The 24,673-nt window shown below is 32.5% G+C and overlaps 4 protein-coding genes across 7 annotated transcripts in view; all 4 read right to left on the reverse strand.

Moving 5' to 3' along the window:
• Positions 1-4,560: 4,560 nt before the first annotated feature.
• LOC113511217 (uncharacterized) lies at positions 4,561-7,879 on the reverse strand. Its single transcript, XM_052900290.1, has 4 exons — positions 7,740-7,879; positions 6,582-6,712; positions 5,088-5,939; positions 4,561-4,874 (listed from the first exon to the last, which is right to left on the reverse strand). Exons 3-4 carry the CDS (start codon positions 5,599-5,601, stop codon positions 4,645-4,647), a joined length of 744 nt encoding a protein of 247 aa, XP_052756250.1. The 5' UTR covers positions 5,602-5,939; positions 6,582-6,712; positions 7,740-7,879; the 3' UTR covers positions 4,561-4,644.
• Positions 7,880-8,153: 274 nt separating this feature from the next.
• Positions 8,154-10,022, reverse strand: LOC128199973 (laminin subunit alpha-like; the record flags this gene model as incomplete). Its single annotated transcript, XM_052900327.1, has 1 exon — positions 8,154-10,022. A coding segment is annotated over one exon (1,839 nt), but the record flags the coding sequence as incomplete, so codon positions are not given.
• Positions 10,023-11,447: 1,425 nt separating this feature from the next.
• Positions 11,448-18,175, reverse strand: LOC113511218 (uncharacterized). The gene is made up of 5 exons (XM_026894835.3): positions 18,028-18,175; positions 14,247-14,624; positions 13,536-13,763; positions 12,875-13,079; positions 11,448-11,687 (listed from the first exon to the last, which is right to left on the reverse strand). The coding sequence occupies exons 1-5, from the start codon at positions 18,086-18,088 to the stop codon at positions 11,558-11,560; spliced, it is 1,002 nt and encodes a 333-aa protein (XP_026750636.3). The 5' UTR covers positions 18,089-18,175; the 3' UTR covers positions 11,448-11,557.
• Positions 18,176-18,498: 323 nt separating this feature from the next.
• The window catches only part of LOC113511074 (laminin subunit alpha-5-like), a 32,568-nt gene continuing 26,393 nt past the window's right edge, over positions 18,499-24,673 (reverse strand). For 2 of the 4 annotated variants that reach the window (XM_052900330.1, XM_052900328.1), the window contains 6 exons: positions 24,082-24,252; positions 23,612-23,749; positions 23,191-23,229; positions 22,279-22,429; positions 21,379-21,537; positions 18,499-20,179 (listed from right to left, as the gene is read on the reverse strand). In XM_052900330.1, coding sequence (XP_052756290.1) covers positions 20,031-20,179; positions 21,379-21,537; positions 22,279-22,429; positions 23,191-23,229; positions 23,612-23,749; positions 24,082-24,252 — 807 coding nt within the window. In that variant the 3' untranslated portion in view covers positions 18,499-20,030. The remainder of the gene's footprint in view (positions 20,180-21,378; positions 21,538-22,278; positions 22,430-23,190; positions 23,230-23,611; positions 23,750-24,081; positions 24,253-24,673) is intronic. The other 2 variants (XM_052900329.1, XM_052900331.1) reach the window with 2 other exon arrangements.

Below are 24,673 nucleotides of genomic sequence, written 5' to 3' on the forward strand. Positions count from 1 at the left end.
GTTTATGTACCTACTACATAATTTTGTATTAACATTTGTACAAACATAAAATTATGTTACTGACTGATTCCGACTAATAAATTGAGCGGGAAAAGTGTTCTATACATAAGTATGTAATACATGTAAATGTTTTTTTTTTCACAAGTTGTTTATCGCAAATTCTAAAGGTTCCGTCGACGGTCAAGCGGCTTGAATCAAGCATGTATATTATGCTACTTTTAAGACGAAGATTCTCCTACAATGTTCTCTTATAGTAATAATCTCCTTTAGATGCTTTGTTTCATTTTATAAGTGACTAGTAAACCGGCCCGGTTTCGCTCGGGTAGATAGAATTTTCGACGTAATATATAACTCATGTGATTCGCTGAAAATATAACTATAAGAATTTTAAAGTCGAGTATATCAAACAAACAATCAAAACTTTCACCTTTATTATATAGATAAAATCAAGCCATTAAATGGTATCACAAGACCGTCTACGGAGTCCATAATAGGCAAATTATTAAAAAAGATATGGCCAGCCGTGATACTTTTTTATTGTGTTATCCACAAGTTATATATCTCCACATTTAAAGCCTAATAAATTCTATTTATATATTGTTCTGTCCGTAGAAATATAACGCTTCGCACATGATCAATTTGTTGGTGCTACATTTATATGAGTATTAAAAAATTCCGCGTGACTGTACTTTTATAAAGGGGCTAGATCTGAAGGACGTTTAAATCACAATCCTATATAGTAGTCAATAAGAATTAAATTCAATTAATGTTGTCCTTTTTCTGTATTAAAATGTCATTTTACAAAATACAGTACGTTAAATTTTAGCTTCGATATTTCGCCAATTGTTGCTACACTGTGGTATTTGTAGTACTGCCTTACGAATTGGATAGGCTAATTAAACATTTATACATAGATTAATAGCACCTAGATAGAGCGTGTCATAGTGGCTACTGTTTGGACAGCTTGACTACGGTTCACGAATTTCAAGACCCATTCTAAATCTTTAAAATTCATGTTCGTATCATTTAAAAGATTTACACTTGCTTTGTGCTTTGAAAATCATATTAGAGACCTTCTTGTGTAAAAATAAATATGGACTAGAAATTTAAAAACAGAAGGCAACCACCTCATAAGATTATTAGTACTCATACAATGGGGTCGATTCTGAGGCGTGATTTCTCTAAACCTACTTGTATTTCTTGACCTAATATTTTAATTTGTAAGATTCGCGAAATTATTATTTTATGAACAGTTATTAACTAAATTTATAATAATTTTGTCTTATATCTATTAGAAATTTAGTCCTTAGAGTTAGAATTACGCTGTGGTATCAAATTGAAATATTAACTTTAGAGATAGGTTTCAAGAAATGATGCCTCAAAATCGAACTCTGTGTTTCTCTACAAACGCTTCGCCAAATAAATAAGTCCAACTTTATTCCTGTGTGATTGAATTCGAAATATAAATCGACTTATGTGTTATTTCAGTATATCCGTGAATTCTGAAAACTATCGCAACTAGTTTTGTTTTAATATGCCAAGTGTTATTTGATATTTTGAGACATTTTTTTATATCTCACACTCCATCTAGTTGCGTATAATCTATATACATAAGTACACTGTGCTTCAAATTAATGCTAAAAATTAAATAGCAAAATTTGTATTTTATCAAGCGTGTCTTAGGTATTTGTTAAGAATACTGGAAAACAAAATTTTTGTACCTATTTTATGGGTTTCTATGTATTTGACTGTTCTGGATTGCATCTCCAGATGTACGTTGCTTGGTTCCTCATAATATTATATCCTAATTTGAGGATCAAGCGGTTGATGTGAGTGTGTGGCACTTATTTTTTTTTTAATCAACTATTGACAGATAGGTACTTATCCGTAATGTTTTTTTTTTTTATTTAATATTAAGCACAAATTAACTGTGATCGTTTTAAATTATGTTAAACGAAAAGAAACCACGTTTAATACATATTAAAACATACATTTGATTGTATGAATCTGATATGAAGGAACCTATTTTCAATAAGATGGAACTTGTTTCTTGCTATATGAATAAATATTTCAAGTGTTAAAAATGCTGTTGCTAATTTTTTTTATTGACATGTTTAAATAAATAATGATGCGTATAAATATTATTAGATGAAATTAAATATAGTTATGACAATTCATATGTCGTTTTATTTCTGATAAAAAATCGTTAAAAAATAATTTTTAATCTATAACATAATGTTGCAGAGTAGTGGCGATTTTTTTTATACCACTGAGGTGGCAAACAAGCATACGGCCCACCTGATGGTAAGTGGTTACGTAGCCTATGAACACCTGAAATACCAGAGGTATTACGCGCGCGTTGCCGACTCTGAAGAAACCTCTTTACCCCCCTTTTTTTATTTTTTTTTATACCACCAAGATGGCAAACAAGCATTACAGCCCGTCTGACGGTAAACGGTCACTGTAGCTTATGGACGCCTGCAACACTTAAAATGTTACAAGCACTTTACCGATCTTGAAGAAACCTTAATACACCCTTTTTGAAGACCTGTGTGTCTTTAGGGAAAACCTCGACAGGGAGGATGGCCGTGAGCTCATTCCATAGCCAGAGCGTTCGCGAGAGAAAATTTATTTGAATTCACACTGTACTCTAACAAATAACTCTAATCAACTAATCAGTGTTATGTAATTCGGCTAAATAGCACCTAATATACGAAGTCAGATAAAAATACATATAAGTATTTTATAGCATTATATTAAAAGCTAGGCCGTGTAGTCCCGGCATAGAATAGGCCACCGCTTCCTTTCCCGTGGGTGTCGTAAGAGGCGACTAAGAGAGGACGAGGGATGGGCAGCAGCGTCTTAAAACGTCTCTGAAGCCTAACTGCGATTGTCTAACCGCCTGCCAAGCATGGCAACATCTGGTAAAACCCCCAAGGAGGTGTTTGTTCAGCAGTGGACAGTTATACTAGTTCTAATAATAGATTATAACATAACCTTATAAGAGAACTTACGCTTTTCATATTTCAATGCGGTGATGATAATAATTTGAAGTATTAATAACAAAGACACTTTTCTTACAACCATTATAATATGTTAGCTAATTTTTGTTTCCATGTGTTCAAGTCATAAAACTGCTTTTTAATCTCGACTTTATTTCCAGCTCTCTCAATTAATTATTGTTTCAATTTAAAATTGCTTTATTGTTTTTTTTAATGACTTTGTAGTCAAGAATTTGTCGATTGAGTATAATTTAATGCTGCTCTGTTAATATTTGCATAATTTAATTAGTATTATATTAATACTGTTTTATTATTATGCCGAATTCGTCTTTCGTTAAAAACTGCTGCTAGTGAGTTTGCAGTTATGTACTAATTAGATCTTTAGAAACTGGTCAGGTGCGAGTTAGACTCACACGCTAAAGTTTTCGTACATATATGACATAAAATAACTTTTATTTTATTTTTCATATGAAATAGGCACCTTTGGGAGACTGAACAAAAATCGTTTGGTTGGACACGTCTGTCCCATTCGTGTTTCTACCGTGAAGCAGTTATGTTTGCATGGCTGTGTATCGGTTTGAAGGGCTGTGAATTTATAGGGTACAGAGGAATAACATCTGATTCCCCAGGGATGGCAACGCATGGGGGGTATCATTGGCGAAACAGTATACTCTGTTATGTCCATGGTACTGCTCATGTCTATAAGCGACGGTAACCACTTTCCATCAGGTGGAACGTCAGCTTGTTTGCCATTTTTAAGTTGCATAAATAAATCTTATAATTATTATTATTGAGACTACATTTCGTAATTTATTTTTTGGCTATAATTGTGGTTAAAAATTGGACCGCATAACTAAATAGTTAGAAACATCGATTGTATTTTCTTATAATATTCACATTTTAGTATTCATTTACTTCAAAAACTTCGGAGATAAGGAGAGGTGAAAATAGATTTTTTTATTACATTATTAATCAAAACTAAAAAACTATGCAATATAAAAATAAATAAAAATCAATATCTAAATATATTTCAAATAGATATGAAGTTTTTTCATATCTATTTGAAATAGTAGGTCGTTTTTGAAATTTTAAGTATCCGTTTTGAACCTCTTTGTAAAGAAAATAAAAATACTCTTTCTATTATTTCTATTGCATTATGGGCGGATCAATGTAAAACTATTCCATATTTCAAATCGAATACATTAGTAGTTGCTGAGATATGACGAACGGATGGATGGACAAAGTCCCACCATAAGGGTTCCTTTGTACCTTTTTGGTATGTAATCTTAAAAAGATGAATGGCAACTGGATTATTACCACACTGCTGTTTAATTATTGTATTTAGATGAAAATTGACAGAGAAATGGCTAGAATCTGGTTAGAAAGTCAAAGTTTCGGAAAAGTGATGGTTTCTTAGATTATCTTGTCATTTCTTGTAATTTTGTGAATAGTTAAAGATGAAATACAACGTTATTTCGATGATGACAAAACGATGAATAGGAATCTCAGTAAAATATTTCACTTTAGTATAAATCCGAAGAGCCGCTTCAGCACTGGTGATGAGAAAGGACATGATGTAGATGATGAATAAAATTAAAATATTCCAGCAAAATTAATGCAATAAAAATCACTCACAATTCACTTATTCACAGACTTTATTGGTACAAAGCATTTTTGAATTTTTCAAACAGAAAAACGTGTTACATTTCAAGACTTCCGTAGAGCCGGGTACACATTTACTATCATTATTCAGCGTGACCATTGACTTCCTCAATACCATCTTCAAAACATTTTTCAAAACCGTTGGAAGACTGAACTTTAGAAAATCTGTATTACCTTGAATAGTTTTTGGTGTATTTGATTTTGTTTCTTCTGATTTTTTAATTTATCTCAGAACATCGTTTGGAGTTGAAACTTCAGTGAGTTTATTTCTTGTACATTGTAAAGATGGTTTTATTTCTGTTTCAATGACTATTTTATTATTTGAGTTTCCATTCTGATCACTTGTATCTTCAATTCTATCAAAGTAATTTACCTCCCTGCTGTTATATTGTTCTTCGTCTTGATAAGGAATTTATGTAAATCCTTTCCGGGTGATGATTTTTGCCTCTTTATTTTCAATATCTTCATCACTCTTTGAAGAGGAGTCTTTTTTATTTATATTGCCTAGAACTATATTTTCATCCTCATTTCCTTCACGATTTACTTCAATTGCAATATTGTTTTCTTCTTTAGCAATATCTATAATAGTAAAAGATGTATTAACTATAGAACTAAATTTATTTTGTTGCATTTCTAGATATCCCGCTACGTCTTTCTTTTTATTTTGTCGTAAAGTATTTTGAATATCTGGAATTAGCTCTATTGCTTCTTTTATTAAATCTTCACCACATACGCTCAGATTATAATTTCTCAATTCCAATTTCTTAGTTAGATAACGTCCTCTATTACATAGTAGTTTATTTTCGTTGACACAGTAACAAAATTGACAAGGTGCTAAGGAGTACCAATTCTTTCTTTCATATGTATCGTATACATGACTCAGTATGTTTGATTTTCTGGGATTGCTCGTATATTGTTGAATTTTATCTTTACACATATTTTTAGTGCAATGTTTCTTGTCGATTTCACCATTCGAGTTATTATTTCACCATTAGAGTTCATAGGCGGTTTTTTGGTGTTTTTTTTGTTAAAACAAAAATCAAATTAGTACGAATTTATTATCTTTTAAAAACGTAGGTTTATCAATAGCTACACACAACTGAGAATTGCTTCTGAAACAATGTTCTTCTATAAGAATATGTCGGTCTTCGCATTCGCAGATGAAGCAGTCGTCCATGATTCTACCTGGCTTGGAGCATTCGTATTCTGTATGGTTGTGATTCAATGGAATTATTTCCATGGTGCTCATAGTTGAGTTGTGCTGGGTCGAGTTATCTGTAACCCAATTAAATACTAACACACAGTTTAATTCTTAATTTAAGCAGTCCATCACTAGGCACAAGTTTTTCTGCTTAAGAGGAGTATATAGTAGGCATGAGTAATATCGGTTATATTGCAATATCGAATCAAACATTGAGGGGGGAAAGGGATTGTTAGTAATGGAGACTGAGGAACCCATTGCTAGCAATATTGGGTATATTCCAGGTCGACCTCCTCGCGGTTCTCCCTGGAAACTATCATGGTTAATTCCTGATGAATTCATTATGATGGGCTAACTGGCCTGTTTTCATTCTCATCTACCACCCTTCACTGGTGCTCCGCCAGCGTATCCCGTTAGCGCAGGCGGGGTTACCATACCATTTTCACCTATCAAAAAAAAATCATACATTGATATTAGATTTGAATATAGAGATATCGTAAATATTTATTTCATTATATAGTCCAATGGAATGTATATATGGGATATTAAATACTCATTCATCACCGTAAAGTTGATCACTGATTAAGATCACTCGATTCAATCTTCGCCTTTTTAAATATAGCCATATTAAAAAAAAACTTATTAAAAATCGAATAGAAGTAAAAATAAGAGAGAAAAAGAAAATGTAGTCCGCATTCATTATTGTTATTCATTACCTTGATTGTTTCTTCTGCCCATAGGTAAGTAGTTGAAATATGGGAACGCTTGTTTACAGTAAGTTCCCTCAGGTAGAGGGCGACAGAAGTGGTTGATATTGCCCATATAGGGACATATGCATTGTCTACATCTACAATGTTATCACAAATAACAATAATAAACATTAGTTCTCGATATATATATTTTTTAAATGGATGATAATGGAATGGTAACCCCACCCGCGCTATCGGTATACACCGGCGGGGCACCAGTGAAGGATGATAGGTGAGGATGAAGTAGGTCAGTTAGCCCATTGTGACGAATTCAACAAGAATTATTCACGATGGTTTCCAGGGGGAACCACGTGGAGGTCGACCAAATAAGGTATATTGCTAGCAATTGGGCTGTCAAACTCCATTGCTAACAATCCTTTTCCCCCTAGTTCTCGATATATTGAGTTGTGACTGCATACACATTTTCGTTTTTACATTACATATTCTTTTCCTGGTTTCTTATAGGGTATCAGGCTTGAAGACTAGGCGATTTATGTGATGTAGAATTCTTCTTAGCTTCGAAATATTGTTGTTCAAATAAGAGATTCAGAGGATTACTAAATAAGTAAATTATACTAGCTTTATGTCCACTATTTCGTATGCATCAATTTCAAAAGTAGGAAAAACAAATTGACCATTTCTAGATAGCGTATTAATAAACCATATACCAGATCTCAAGGTAGACCTTCAGAAACATAAGTGTTATCCGAATCCAATTTGGTTTAGTAGTTCTTGCGTCTTATCGCAACAAATAGACAAACAAAATTTCTAAAAACTATTGTGTTGGCATCTATTAGTCTTAAGACCTCTCATATAATCTTTTCTTTCATATCTCCAATGTACAGGCATTTAGTTATAATTTTAATATATTAGTAAAAATATTGATTAAATATAACTAAATTTCCTGCCCCCTAGAGAAGTGATCAACGAATTTCTCGGCAAATATTTCGTTTTACGTCACTCTTCGAGTATATCGTGTGATTTGACGTAAAACGAAACAGTATGCGATGCATCTTGTCTATCGAGAGTTTTGTTACCCACCTCACTAGAGTGTCACAGGCTGGATCAGATTTGATTTAAATGGGGATTCTAAATATGTAAATAAAAAAATATCTTTCGAATTACCGGATGATGTACATGGATCCGGGCGTACATTCCTTCCTCTCTGAGCTGTCTGTCAGGTTAAAAGACATGCAATCCTCGCTTTCTCTTCTGGATCGAGTGTGAGATTCTTCAGGGCGATTAGAACCATTTGAAGATACTTTATTCTATGAATTTTCATGTGATTATAGATTTTTTTCCGATTGATTGTTAACAGATGGAAAATATTTTTCTGGGTATAATCATCATCATTTCAGCCTTTAATTGTTCACTGCTGGATATGGATTTCCTTCTATTAGGGTTCTGCCAGTAGTTGTCATGCTTAAGAGGCGGGTTGGCAACTGTAGTTAAACTTTGGTGATGTTTAAAGATGGCCGCTGCTGTCACGATAATTTCTAGATATTATTATAAAAAAATAATATTAACAAGTTATATAAATCATTTGCATTTTTGTGCAAAGATTTTAGTTTAACTTACATAATTTTTGTGAATAATTTCATCGTCACATAAAATTTGAGTACAGGAAGCATAAGCTCTTAACCCCATATCTGGACAAATGCACACTTTGCAATCGACCTCAAATTCTTCACCGGGAAAACATATATCCAATTTCCTTGTACTGTCGTCTAGAGAATGCCGATTAGACAAACTTTGTGAAAGCATAAATATTCTTTTCCAAGGCGTGTCTAAATCGGTGCATATATGATTAGTACATGCTCTATCCGCTTTGTTGCTATTAGGCGGACACACACACACATTACAATCTTCGCTGAATAATTGACCAGGAACACAACTATCGGATCTTAAGAAATTCTTTTCACACACATTCTTAGTGCAACGCGCCACATTCTTAAAACCATCCCGGGGGCAGAAACATGTGTTACAATCTACGATATAGTATTCCAAAGGTTCGCATGTTAAGGCGTCATTGTTTACTGATTGCTCCAAATCATCGCAAGCATTTTTTGTACAGACTCGTTCTTTAAAAACACCTGAATCAGGACATATACAAAAGTTGCAATCCACTTTAGATATTGATCCTGGTGTGCATGTGTCACTGAATTCTGGAATTGTTATTATCGGTAAATATTGTTTAATCTTCTGTTGAACTATTCTTTTTGCTTCGCAATCATCGTAAGTACACCATTTGACATCAACCGTTCCGTCTTTTGAACAATAGCAAGTATTACAATTAATTTCAACAAATGTATTAGGTTTACAAGTTTTATTAAATACTTCATTAGTGATATCATCGGTAATTTTTATATATGATCTTGTTGTATATATCTCATGTTCAGTTACGGAAGAGCAAAGTTTAAAACTAGTACTATCATTTTCTGGACATAAGCAATATCTACCCTGATCTATGTACACTGTGTTTGGTTTACAAAACTCATTTGCAGTTGTCTTACTAATAGCTTCTACGTCTATCAGATTTCTATTTTGAAGACTATCTTTTAAAACCTTTTGTAAAACGTTGAGTTTACTTATATACGAACATTCTCTTGTACAATAGATACTATTTGTTTGCCCATTATCTAAACAAAAGCATTCGATACAAATTGGTACCATTTCTCCGGGACTACATGTCTTTTTTGTTATACTCGTATCATATTTGAATTCACTGCTTTTCAAACAATCTAACTCAAGACAAGCATTTTCATTCACATACCCTTTAGTGTTACAGTCACAGTAGTAACATTTTGCTTTTGTGAATGTGCCAGGTACACATTTTAATGATCCTCTTCTAAAATTTTCTAGATATTTGAATTTTGGATTTTTATTGCAAACAACGTTAGTACAATATTTCTCATCAGGTATACTGTCTTCAGGGCACCAACAGACATTGCAGTTCTTTCTGTAAAAAGTTTTCGACGTACACCTTCTGGGTGATTCTGTATTCAACGTAATATTACAAGTTTCTATGCACTTGTCAAGTATAAAATATCCGCTATCCGAACATAAACAACGCAGACAAGGAAATAAGTACATTACATTTGGTATGCATACGTTTTTGTTGGTGATAAAATCGGATGGCAATTCTTCCAGACAAGATGTGTCTAGAGTACAAGTGGCTTCAGAAGTCCAACCTGACGTTGGACAAACGCATATACTACAGTTCACGTAATATGATTTTAAAGGAGTACACCAAGGGCTCATTGTTGATAACTTTTCACGTAGAATCAAAGGAGCAATAACGGTTGTTGTTTCTTCATAGCAAACTGATGCAGTACAGTCTAATTGTCCATCTTCTTGACAAATGCATTGGTTACAGCCTTTCCATATAATCTGACCTGATTGGCATTTTTGTCGACTGTGGCAGTTTGTTTCGTTCCAACGGCCAGTGCTATTACATATACACAATCGTCCATTCAGAAGAAATTTCGTATTTGGAATGCACGTATCTAGAAGCAAACATAAATTAAAATCGCTAAAAACGTAACTGACGACAGAAATATGGTGTAACACTTACAGTCTGTGTATACAGATGAAAAATGTGATGATAAAGTTAGAAACGCTATTACCATTAGCATTTTCTAACTATAATTAAAATATAAAATTTTTTTGCTGTTCAAAAAGTAATATAAACTAATTTCACGGATAGTAAACATGTAAGCTAATAAAGTTCTAATTCTCATGTGTTGTTTTTAATTTCAAACCGTGATTGAAATTCTCGTGAGAAATTAATTGTTTTTATAATTTAAAAGTCACTATTTATGAGATATAACAATATAAAACTTGTTTAAAAAATATGCTGCAGTTATATTATATACCCCCATGATATCTTTATACAACTTAGAATGGCAAACAAGCTGACGGCCCACACGATGGAAAGTGGTAACCGCCTAGACATGAACACTGCCATGGACATAATAGAGTATACTGTTTTGCTCATGATGCGATGCTATTCCTGAGGACTCAGGTGTTATTCCTTTGTACACTGTAAATTCACTGTCATATCCCATTCTTTAAATCGAAACATAGCCACGCAAACACAACTGCTTCACGGTAGAAACACGAATGGGACAGAGGTGCCTAATTTTTGTACAATCACCTTCTTGTAAAATCTTTTATGCGTAACCTTTTCTAAAGAGTAGTGTTATGCCACCATACCCTGTAACTTTCTTCCTCTTTAAACCGCGACCACACGAGTGATAGATATGCACAATCTGATGATTCTTATATAAAGTATGTGGCGTTTCGACTTGAAGGATTATTTAGTAACATAAGAGGCATTTGCATGCCATAGATTAACCATTTATTATTTATAAAAACATCAAACCTTTCATAAAGCTATTTCAGCTATTGTTTAGCTAGAGTTTCGTCTCTTTCTTTTGTGCTAAATTCTTAATTTGAATGAAAGTGACAAAACAGTGTAATAGTTAAATAGATTTGTAGGAGGTTTTAGCTTTTATGAATAAGGGGGTAAGAATATTATAACGTATACGCTCGTGAGTCTAAAACTTGTAATTTGCATGCGAATGGTACGAATTGGCCACTAAGGACAATGTGGCACATTTTTAGACAGTTAATGAAGACGACCTACTTTTAGTCGTGGATAAGGAATAGTAAAACAGGTTGTCTGTAAGAGATTGCTTTTAGCGATAAAGCCGCCTTTTGTATATGCACATTCTGTATAATTACTCCTTGTATACATCTCTACTGTGCGCAATAAAGAGTTTATTATTATTATTAAAAAATTTATGAAAATTGAAAATGAAAGACAATTGATAATTTTAATACTCCACTAAAAAAAACACGAACAATTAAATATTAAACTCCATATGATCATTTAATTTTGAAATAACTCTTCTAAATATGAAAGCTAGATGATTGGAACACTATAGACCATGTTTTTCTAGATACAGACGGCGTTTCTTTAATTTAAGAAACTGTACGTAGTTCAGACATATTTTCTGGGTACATCTCAGAGTACTGTCATCTTGACAATAACATTTGTTGCAGTCATCGCTGAAATAAACATCATTATCTTAAAATTGGTGGTAGAGATTTGTACGACAAGGCTTAGCCCAAACCAAGTAATTTGAAGGTCTATGTCATGTGATTTGGGTTGAGTTTTGAATGCCATGTGAAATTGGATATGCAAGACTCTTCATGGAATGACATGCCGTGTCATGGGCATAACAGCTGTTCTGTTGTGCTGCATTATGAGTTACTATTCTAGATTATGTAGAATGTAATGTCAACGACAATATCACTCTAATCAAACCAAATAAAATATAAGCATACGTGCATATTTTCTTAATGACCAAAAATGAAACACTAACATTGCCTGCATTATCAATGTACGCTGATGAGGTAGAGACGATAGGTAGGGATGAAAACTGGACAGTTAGCCTATCGTGACAACAAGAATCAACCACGATTGTTTCTAAGGGGAAGGATGGATAGCGCATGGAGGTCGACTTGACAGGTTGACTTGTTTGAAATAGAGCTGCCCAATCTAAACCCCATTACTAACTACATAAGTACAAATGTGACAGGGCGTCTGTACAGATGATTGTAGTCTGTCGCTCGTTAAAGATGAGAAGACGATGATGAAATTTATAAAGTTTGTCTTGAGTTTAACAGTAGGAGAAGCCCAGAAGTTCAATAATAAGAGGCACAACTCTATTTTTATATTTTATACAAATTAATAATTTATTAATAATATTATATAATTTATAATAATAATATCAACCAGAGGGAGACTTTGTACAAAAGTCGATTGCTTGGGTACCTCCGTCCCATTCGTGTTTCAACCATGAAGCAGTTGTGTTTGCATGGCTGTGTTTCGGTTTGAAGGGTGGGCGTATATATGGCGTGAATTTACTGGGTACAGAGGAATAACATCTGAGTCCTCAGGAATGGCAACGCATGGGGGGTATCATGGGTGAAACGGTATACTCTGTTATGTCCATGGTACTGCTCATGTCTATAGGCGACGGTTACCATTTTCCATCAGGTGGGCCGTTAGTTTGTTTGCCATTCTAAGTTGTATAAAAAAAAACGTACGGAAGCCACCATAGTTTGCAGAGAAGAGAGAAAGAGCGGGCGGCAGATAAGAAAGGCCAGTGTTCAATACAGATTAAATATTGTATAGGATATAGATTACTTATTCTAACAATTTGTGTGTACATACATACAATAGAACTTACTTATAAACTGAAAATGGTATACATTTGTCATTATCTTTCTTTAAACTGAGCATTAATTTAGGCTTCTTTTTTCCATGCTCCCCGTGTGGTGTCCTCATTGCGTTAGGTATACAGTCCGGTATTTCTTTACAACGAGTAAGTTTAGTTATGCAAGAGCATTTAATGCATTCATTTTCTGTTGTTTCATTTTCCTCGCAAGGCTTCCCTGGTTTAATGAAAACATAATTAAATGAGCTGGAATTTACTAGAACAGTACAATAATTAATAGATAACAAAAGAATTACAGTGAATTGATTTCAACTCATGATTTTATTTCCCCATTTCTTTCCCCTAAAAAAAGACTATTTGGTCTGTGTTTTTCAATAAATTTTTAAATATGATTGTTAAAATGTGTATTTTAGACCAGAATTTGCACTTCGAAGTAATGAAGTTTAACAGTCTCATTGTTAGCAATACATTGATCAGTTCCACGTGGCCACCATTTGGAATTAACGTGGTTAATTCCAAAGAAATTGTACTGACTTTGAATTATTTTCTACTATCATTAGTCATTGTTATACTTCAGCATATACTTATAACGTAAGCGGGGTTACCAATCTTATTAAATTCATTAAAAATATATATATATTTATTTATATACTTGTAAAAAAACTATTCTCACCAGTATATTTAAGAGCTTTGATTCTATATGTATCATTAAAACTTAAACACAGCATCTTCGAGCACAGTAAGTTTCTATTTATTAAACATAGGCAAAAGTTGCAGTCCACTTTGTAAGCTTTACCAGGTTCGCATCTTGTGGCAGTATTCGGCAGCAAACTTAATGAGTTTAGTTCCTCCTTTTCAAAGCGAGGACGGACATCTTCTGGTGTTAGCATTAATATACTACCTAAAACATTTACAACAGTTATATATGCTCAGTTATTCGATTTTCAAATTTAAGCTCTGAATATATTTTCAGAATTAAACGATATCGTAAACTAAGTAAGCCGTATAGTTCCGGCATATGGTAGAATAGGCCACTTCTTCCTTTCCCGTGGATGTCGTAAGAGGCGGTTAAAGGAGCTTACGGTGGAGGGATGGGTAGCAGCGTCCCTCATAAAACAACTCGAAAGCCTAAACGCGGTTGCCAACCCGCGTGCCAAGCATGGCAACTACTGGCAAAACCCCCAAGGGAAGGCTTATGTTCGGCAGTGGACCGTTAAGGACAGATATAATGATGATGATGTCGAGTAAACTAAAACGTTACCATATGGTATTTCAAAGGCGAAACTTTTGCTTTCTTAATTGTAAATACTACGACAGTTTTTAATAAACTAAATTTTTTTTGTTATGTATTGAAGTAATTTATTAAACGTAATAAATAACTTACGATCATCATTACATTGTATCCTATTTGCACATCTCGCTGTGCCTGACTGATCACAGAAGCATTTTCTGCAGCCTTTTTTATACAATTTGCCGGGTACACATTTCTTAGAAGGTACATCTGGATATTTCAGATCGGACTTCATTCGTTTCCTCAGAATGTTGTCTTTTTTCTCTTCTTGTAGTGATGATGGTTTGCTTTCATGAAATATTGCATCTATGTCTTCGTCTGTTAGGCACGCCATTTTAGTGCAGAGAAGGGAATTCTCTTCACCACATCTACATGTGTTACAATCCATGCGATACAACTTCCCAGGGACACAAGATTGACCATTTTGAATGCGAGGAAGATCGCTTTTATGGCTCCAATGGCTTATATTTGCTAAAATCATAAGTATATTAATAATTCGTTTACATTACTAAAATATTGACATAATGTACGATTACAATTCGAAAGACGTAGTTGAAGCAATTATAAAAATAAATCATAAATTCAAGCCAATTAAAATTTTATTTTGGCGTTGTGGGTGACAACAAGCCATAGTTGATTATGAAAAATCTGGGTCTACAATTCGAAGGTCTTTCTTTAAATTATATTTTAGGTCACTGCATTAAGTGACAATATGAACCTTCTAGTGTTCTAACATGTTAAGAAACAAATAAAGAAGGATTGCAATTAAAATACATTATTTAGATTTGTAACTTTATTAAAAATCGTATCATATACGAGAAATTTTGCTCCCCAAAAATACTAGTCGAAGATTGTTTTTTAAAAGAAATGTATACATATATGAATAGAATGACATGACACTATTAAAGGTTGTACTGTTGTAACATTTTAAAGAACAAATGAAGAAAGGGCTTCAATAAAATACAATATATTGATTTGGAACTTTACTTGTGCTTAAACTTTACTTTTGTAACATTACAGTAAGCTTTAAACATTTAATAATTCCTTAACATAGAATCAACTGCTTTGGAATCTAATACGAAATTTTCCAAACATATCATAGTTGTGCAAGACAAAATTCCTTTTGCGGAACATATACAAGTATTACAATTTAGCCGATATTTCTGGCCTGGTTTACAATGATCAGTTTCACTGTACAATGTGGGCAAAGAATTAAATTCTTGAAGACTTCTTGAAGATCTTAAGATGTTTTTGTCGATAGATTGATCGCATTTTCTATCTGTACATGCTAATGTCTCCCCATTCGTACATACACATCGATTACAATCTATCATATAAGCTGTATTTATTCGGCAAGTGTTTAAGTAATTTATATCTCCAATCCTTTTCCAACTTTTTCCAATATCTATAAGATATTTTACGTCACTTCTGTTGATCCTGTATAGATTAGTTTGATTATGGATTCTGATACAGAGACGATCTATGTAGTAATTAATATCACTGCACGAACATAATTCATGATCAGTTCTTAGTATTTCGCCGTATTTGCATCTGTTTGCCTTGTTTCCTCTTGTGCATTGTCGGTTGGTGCATGAACTCAATTCAATGTAACCGTTAGGGGAACACTGACATATATTGCAATCCATTATGTATAAAGTGTTTGGGGTACATTTAATATTTGTTCGTAATATGTGAGACATTTTTGTCCTTATTAGTTTGAGGTAACGGAATTTATTTCGGCAGTTTGTTGAAGTCCAATATCCTTCATTATTACAAGTGCAGGGTAGCGTTTCTTCTCGATACATTAGTTTCGATTCACATTCTCTATTTTGTAGTGTATTAGTATTTTCTGTAAAAAAATCAGGTACATATGATTGATTTTAAAATAATTATTTTCAAGCAATTTTAAAAAGAGAAGATATTTCTAATTTGTCGTGTCGATTTTGATTATTTTTTGCAACGGTTTTTTAACCTTAGTTATACTGTATTTTTGGTTTATATGTTATGGGTGATATTGTCATGTAGACTTACTTATATTTTGACAAGATTTACGTTGATACTTTTTTGAAACTTTAAATCTATGTATACTATCTTGGTGGTCATATTGTGATTATGATTAGGTTCTTTTGCAGAAGTCATTGTGATATGATTTCAATAGGCTTATTAAGTACCTTAACATTAAGTACCAGAGTAAGACTTGGGTAATTCTGTTGCAGTCATCAAGCAATTATAAGGATAACTGCTTGGTGGCTGAAACATTTAAGGACAAGGATGTATGTTAGGACATAGACGAGTATTATTTGGAAAGATGTGGATTTAAAATTAAAGGGTACGGAGGCATAACATCTTGGTTCTCAGTGTCATGTGTATATTTAGGTCAATTCATTTATAAATTTATAATTTAATAGTTATTATTTTCCATCATGTGAGTCCTTAGCTTGTGTCATTCCGTATTACACAAAAAAAAAAAATTGTGAGTAAAATTTACCTGATTCGTCCACATTACATTTTTCAGACTGGCAATAATATATACCGTCGACATTACAGATGCATATATGGCAGGGTCCTCGTGCAACGGAGGTAGGAATACATTGCTTCGAAGGTTCCACTAGTACAGCATGAAATGACATACATACATATAATGCCATATCAAGTAATGTTTACATAATTCGAGCAATCAATAATAACCGATGGATAAATAAGGTTCTTACAGCTCAAGCATTCAATAATCGATAACGAAGTAAAATTCGAATATCTCGAGTAAACCATAACTAATAGAGAAGTGAGGTTCACACAGTTTGAGTAAGCAATAACCGATGGGGAAGTAAGGTTCACATAGCTCGAGTAACCGATAGCTGCTTGGAAAGTAAGATTAACATGAACAACCGATAATCGATGGGTAAGTGAGGTTTAGATAGCTCGAGCAACCGATAATAACCAATGGACAAGTAAGGTTTATGAAGCTCAAGCATCCGATAGTTGATGAAGAAGTAAGGTTCACATAGTTCGATTAAGCGGTAACGATGGAGAAGTAAGGCTCACGTAGTTCGATTAAGCGATAACGATGGAGAAGTAAGGCTCACGTAGTTCGATTAAGCGGTAACGATGGAGAAATAAGGCTCACGTAGTTCAATTAAGCGATAACTATGGAGAAGTAAGGCTCACGTAGTTTGATTAAGCGATAACGATGGAGAAATAAGGCTCACGTAGTTCAATTAAGCGATAACGATGGAGAAGTAAGCTTCACATAGTTCGATTAAGCGATAACGATGGAGAAGTAAGGCATACGTTGTTCGGTTAAGCGATAGCGATAGAGAAGTACGGTTCACATAGTTCGATTAAGCGATAACCGATAAAGAATTATGGTTCACATAGCTTGAGCAACCGATGAGCGATGGGTAAATATGGTTCACATATTCATATAGAGGTAGTTTAGTTATTTTCATCATGCAAGTAAGCTCAATATGGAGCGGTTTAACCTGAGATGGAGTGACAGATTCTACATTCACCTATAACTAATTCCATTTCAAAACGTAAAAATAATTAGAAATCATTTGTTTATATTCTCGCTAAATTAGCTTTTATAATAAAAGGTTTATTTATTCATGTATTTTAGAGACAGATAAACAATAGTTTTATAGTATGTATAAATGTAAAAGGATTACGTTTTGCACGACAGTTAAATGTCGAAAAAGGCCTCTGACTATACCATTAGAAATTACAGTCATGAGAATATTTACATATATAATTAATTTTTGTCAAACGTAACAATAAATTATTTATAGTATTTAGGTTTGATAAATATTTAATTATGTCATAGGTTTCCAATCTTCTTCTTAGGATATTCCGTAAGGAAAATTTTGTAGATACTTACAAGACAAGGAATCGACGTTCAATAACCAAATAAGAATACAATTTATAAATAAAATATACATGGTCTCCGCTTGGGCTGCCTGTTCAAAGAAGTAATTGAACAATGTTTAATTTTTTAATAATTATAAAACATTGCATGTAATAAAACGTTTAATGGATCATAATTAAAGTCGAGTTAATGGAGTTTAATCAAGTTTTAATTTATAATCAGAACATTTTTCATTTTTTTTTATGATATTAAGAATGGCAAACATAGTGGGCCACCGCTTCTTTTCTCGTGAGTGTCGTAAGAGACGACTAAGGGAGCTTATGGTGGAAGAATGGGCGGCAGCATCCCTCCTAAAATATCACCAAAGCCAAACTGCGGTTGCCAATCTGCCTGCCAAGCGTGGCAACTACTGGCAAAACTCCTCTTATGGGGAAGGCTTATATGATATGAAATAATGATAAATGATAAATAAATAATACAATATGACATTCAAACTTCTTTATTCATTTTAAAATCATTTTATTTCACGACTTAATTTACGTATTGTCTAATACAAGAGGGTACACAGTAGTACAAAAACATACAATTAAGCCACTTATCAATTAAAAATTCACTAATTAACTAAATAAAAAAGTCACGTAAAAATTCCCACACCATACTGTCACACAATCGATTAAAACTAGGATTCGAATAATCTTATCGAATAATCGATATAGATCTTGCATATAACTAATGATATCTTACGGTCATATATGTATCATAATATGTGATTGGCACATAATTTTAATCAGAAATCGTTTTATAGATTCTAATAGACAATGTAACTAATTCGTGAATAAACCAATGATCAATTTGGATAATTAAAATAATTACGAACATAGAACAGTGCCGATTTAGAAATTTTCTAAATCCATCCCTGCTTAATGTTAACAATAATTTTAGAGAAATACGTTTAAAAAGTGGGTATTGATGGTGTCGATTCCCTAAAAGTTAATTTAAAAATGTGAAGTGTTAATGAAAGTTTAGACAAATTTCAAAATAGGCTCTAGCGGAAATTTTTCGTTTACATATTCATAAAATCAGTTTCATTTTGACAAAATCATTAACGATGTATACAAATTCTGAAAAAAAATACTAATACCTATCGACTTAGTTATGTCAACTCAACTATCGATTAATAATCGATTACGTACAAATACTAAACTAAACACGTCATTCAAATATTAAAACTAAAAAATAATTGTTGATGATTTAAAAAAGCAAATATTTATTCAATTGGACTGCTCCAGTTTTTTTTTATGAATTTAGTCATTTACAATTATGCAATAAAAAAAAATTAATAATAGTACAAATTAAAAGTTTACTTTAAATATTTGCTTTTTTATTGTCAGATTGATTACTAATACTAAATAATAGCTAAGTAAAAGTAATCACAAAATACTTAATAGAAACTAAACATTCACGACACAAAGACAATAAAGAGCAAATTAGTACTCTAAAAATTACATTTAGTTTAGAATAACTAAGTTACAAAAAGTTAAGTAACTATATGAGACGGAAAGTAATGCTGCTGTTACTACCACCTTGAGACGATAAACGAGTAGATGCTTCATTTTTATTTTATTAGTAATAGTTTAATAATAAAATACTAAATCGAATACACACGCCCTAAATGTAATAAAAGTACAAGAGCCAGTCAAATTCGACGATGGAGTAATGCTGTTAATTTTAATGAATAATCAGATGAATAAAGGGCTACAATAAAGCAAAAAAGGAGACAATAGTGTAACAAAAAGTGGTTCAGTAATTATTTTTATTCGATTATACGAATTTATCGATGCGTAATCGCAATTGTCGTATAATTATCTCGATAAAAAACTTGTTTGCGATACGACGTCAGATTCAATTGTGTGTAATCGCGAGAATTACGATTTATGTAATCGAATGGATAATCGATTGTGAATAATAATCGATTAGTAATCATAATGAAGTTCTCAAGGTGGTTGGGAAGGAAATTAGATGTCTGGATACAGACTTTGATCACAAAGACGCAGGGTGCAGAAGACGTCTTTGCCGTCGGCCGAGCATGTGCAATCGTTGCATTCGAAATTGAATTGCTCGCCGGGATTGCAGCGGAAATTGGAGTCCACATTGGAGTTGACTGCTGGAAAATTAATATACAAAGATTTATTATTAGTCTTCTATCTGTATATACTAGCTGACCTGGCAATGGTTGAAATTCGACCGTAACATGTATTGTAATAAATGAACTTATTATGGTTATGTTTAACATTCAGTAAGACTAAAGAAATAATATTAAAGACAAACAATATTAATCTATTCTCAGTTTGACCACAGATTTTAGCAATAAACAAAGGAATATATATATATATGTGCGTGTGTGTGTTAAATGCATGGTAGTGTGCGTAATTTTTTTTTTTATTGATTTAATGTATTTTTTATGGATAATTGTTAAAAATATTAGCATTTTGCACTCCTTCTCTATATAAATTAAAAGTGTGGCAAATTCCATACTCCTCCGTCCTCGCAATTTTCGTAAAAAGAGGTACAAAGTTTTTGCTTTACGTATTAATATACAATATATAATACCTTTGAAAGCCTTTATTTGTATTTGTCAAATCTGTAATTTAGTCTTAATTTAGTATAGAGACAGTTTTTAGTTAAAATTTTATTATATTACTAAGATTATATTATAAATGAATGATTACTTTTAGATTAAAAAAATTAAATACATACAAAAAATTAAGTATGTACAATGTAAATATGTTTTTAGGTTAGGTTTTGTTTACTCATCAAGTTAATTTCAAAGAATTTACCTATTGTGTCAACAATTGTAACCTATGAACGATATATCGTGGAACTGTACGATAATACCGTGGAAGTACACGATAAATCGTGTACGGTAAAGAATAAAAGCACTGTATCACGAAATAAAAGATTAAGTATTGTATTGTATTGTAAAATTGTTGATTGATTAATCGTAATAATGATAATTGATTAATATAATTGGTTAAAATAAATAAGACTACCATTTTGCACGTCATTAGAACTATGTGGTTAAATATACCATATAATTCTATAGCACTAATTAAGATCTACCAACTATAAACTAAATATAAAATAAACTTAACTATATTTAAGCAAATCAATTATTATTATTTTTTAAATTAAAAAAAAATCACATCTTTCCTCTTAAGGAGAGGAGATGGCAAACTAACCTCCGGCAGAAACACAGTCGGCCGGGGTTCAGGGTCCCAGGGAGAGAAACTCCTTATTATTGTTATTATCGAACGATTGGTTGATCAACCAATCGCTTAAACATTGATTGATTGACTAATGTACCTGGTGCAGGCGTGGCGCTGGTGACCTCGACGGTGTAGACCTTGCCGCACTTGTTGTTGGTGCAAAGTGCTTCGCCCTCGCCGGTGCACCTGCATACATTGCAGCCCCTCTCGAATACACTGCCCGGTGTACATTGTGTAGCTATCTTTTCCGTTGTATCTGTTGAAAACAAATACTTAGAACAGTTATAATCGTTAATAGATTTACGTTAATCGTTACAAAGGTAAACGGAATTAAATCCAGTGAGTTTAATGAAACGTGTTATGTGAGTTGGCCCTATACAAATTTCATCAAAATCGGTTCAGTAATTTCGATTTTGAATCAAAGTAACTAGTTTCGCCACCATTGAATGTGGTGTTTTTTTTTAATGGAACCAAATATACTTGATTTAATTATTTCTTCTGTATTAATGTGTGGATTCAACCAATGTCTAAAACTATTCCAAACTTCGAAATAACATTCGTAGTTAATAAAAAGTGCTTTGTCAGAGAGATGGACAAAATAGCACTATAAGAGTTCTTTCACTTGGTACAGAACCCTAAAAAAATATTGTGAAAATCGCTTCAAAATTGGCGATGGAATGGCGTAACGTAAAATTATATAGCATAAAAATACAATTTAATTTTAAAGTAGCCTAAGATACCGCCGTTGAATTCTGCATGTATGAAACTTTTTAATGAAATTTGGTTTAAATGCAAGATTGGCAAAAATATAATAAGGTTGCAATGGATTGCTTGCCCTCAGTTAGCCGCAATCAGGTTGTCAGGTAACCCTTACTTGCAAAATTTTTCTTATTGCATATAGTGCCATTTTTGTCAATCCTATGTTGCGATTAACAGATATCGAGTTTCAACTATATTGGGAGGGGTGGGGGGGGGGAGCAAACAATATTCGTCTGACCTCTCTTCGATCGGAGTCCTCCATTGTTGTTATTGTTCTGTGCATTACAATCGATTCTGGTGCAGGAGAAAGCTTGCCCCTCATCGTCGCACAGGCATTGGTTGCAGTCCATACGGAACTCGGAGCCGGGCTGGCAAGCTTTAAGTGGTCCCTACTAAACACAATACGCGTTATTTCTTTGTAACTTGTGTACTTAAATCATAATCTAGACGAGAATCTTGGATCTTGAACACAAATATTAATGTAATCGATTAAAATCGGAAAGTCTTAAATCGACTCATGAGAAAGAATATATCGATCATTGAATATATCGATCAAAAATCAAAGTCAGACTAGCAAGCCTTAGGTAGTTTCTACTAATTAAAAGACACGTCGTATCTTTGTAATTTACTAAAATAAAAATTTAGACATTATCCAGATTAGAGTTTATTTTAGGTTTATTATTTTAACTATAATCTGTTTTAACAAAATTTAATGCAAGGTTTTGACAAAATTGCACTAAATGTAAAGAGTCAATACAAAAAATGAATAAATCGATTAAATGCAAAGATGTTGAAATCATCACAGAAGTAATCTAAATGAAATTATTAATAGGTCGAAATATTAAATAAATCATTAGTACTGTTAAAGTGGACTATATTATAAAATTCATGTAGTTCTGGAATATCAAATAAATTATAAAATAACTATAGTTATATATTTATGAAAATTGGTAAGCGTTATCTATAGACATGAGCAGCACTGCATACATTACAAAAATCAATATGAAGCCCCTGAATTATGGTAATATATCCCATTTTCAGTAATGTCACCTTTTAAGTCGAAACATTCATGAAACCATACAAGAACTCTTTTAGTACATATGTTATATTACAGATATAAAAAAAAGTAAAAATGTAATCAACACTTTACCTGTGATAAACCTCGCACTTTTCTGACTAACGTAGAATTCTGTAAACAAAAATAAAAAAACGTTTCATTAATTATACCAATATTGATACACAAAAGCTAAAGATAAAAAGATGTGACAAGTATTTACAAATATATAATTTATAACCTTGCACTTAAGGAGTCCTAAGCAGTATCAGAAGAAAGAAAAAAAAGTAGAAAAGAAAAATAAAAACTTATTATAGTAATAGTATTTCTTTATTCATTTTTCAAGGTTAACAAAGAAAAAACATACTGAAGCAAAACCATACTAATAATGTAATAGACTACAAAGTTACAGAAAATAAAAAAAGAACAGTAAAAGATAATAAGAGAACAGCCATAACGAATACAAGAAACCAAAGTACCAGAACCATCGATACCAGTAGATAGAACAATATCGCACCTGAACATCATCAGTTTGTTCCGCGCAAGCGCGTCTGGTGCAAGAAAATGACTTTCCATCAGGATTGCATCGACACATATTGCAATCTAGTTCAAACACCTCGTTTGGACGACACTCGCGATGTATTACACGAAGTTCCTGCTTGTACACTAAATATTATACTTCAAATGCAAAAAAAAAAAATTGGCAGTGATAAACAGTTATGTGCAAGGGAATTAAAAATCTCGTTTTTTATATGCAAATTGTAATAGTTATATATGCATATCAATTATGCATATTATTGCAAATTTAGTATTTAAGAAAATTTTACCAAATAAAGGTATTGCTAACCACAACTATATTAAATTTAAAATAAATCAAATAGAGGAACAAGAATTCGGATTTAAAACTGCAAAAGCAGAAGCCAAAACCAATGCAATAGCATTAAAACTAAATAGTGGAATACCACTAAAACTTTTTAGCAAATTCACCTCAGTGTTTTGGTTGTTGCTGTCAACGTCTTCAGGTAATTCGGGGATACAAACTTTTCTAGTACAGAAGAAACTGGTCCCGTCATCATTACACCAGCACGTATTGCAATCCTTGATGAACATGCGATTTGCAACGCATACGATTGTTTTGTTGAGACTCGACTTTGTTGTCTACAATATTTAGAAATGAACGAATAAAAACATTTGCGATGTGATTCAGTATAAAACAAGTCCTAATTATTGTTAATACAATATAATATATCATCTTCTTTCCTGTATCCAAAATTATTTGGGGTCTGCGTAGTACGTTTGTCCCTTATATATATTTTTTAATTTTCTCTCTCTTATCTATTTGCAGTCATTCCAATATTTATTCTTTTTCTGGTTGTATCTTCTTTTATATATTCAATTCATCTCTTCTTAGATCTTTTTCTACCATTATAATTACATCCATACTTAATACGCGTACTTTTTAATGGGTATGTATTTTAAATAATATTAAGTACAAAAATTAAAACAACTTGAAATTAATAATCTTTTTAATGATTACATAATTAATATTATACAATAATACAATAATTGCTTGTTAATC

The sequence above is a fragment of the Galleria mellonella genome, unplaced genomic scaffold (genome assembly GCF_026898425.1).
Source record: "Galleria mellonella isolate WM207_F2 unplaced genomic scaffold, CSIRO_AGI_GalMel_v1 utg643, whole genome shotgun sequence".
NCBI classification, from domain to species: domain Eukaryota; kingdom Metazoa; phylum Arthropoda; class Insecta; order Lepidoptera; family Pyralidae; genus Galleria; species Galleria mellonella.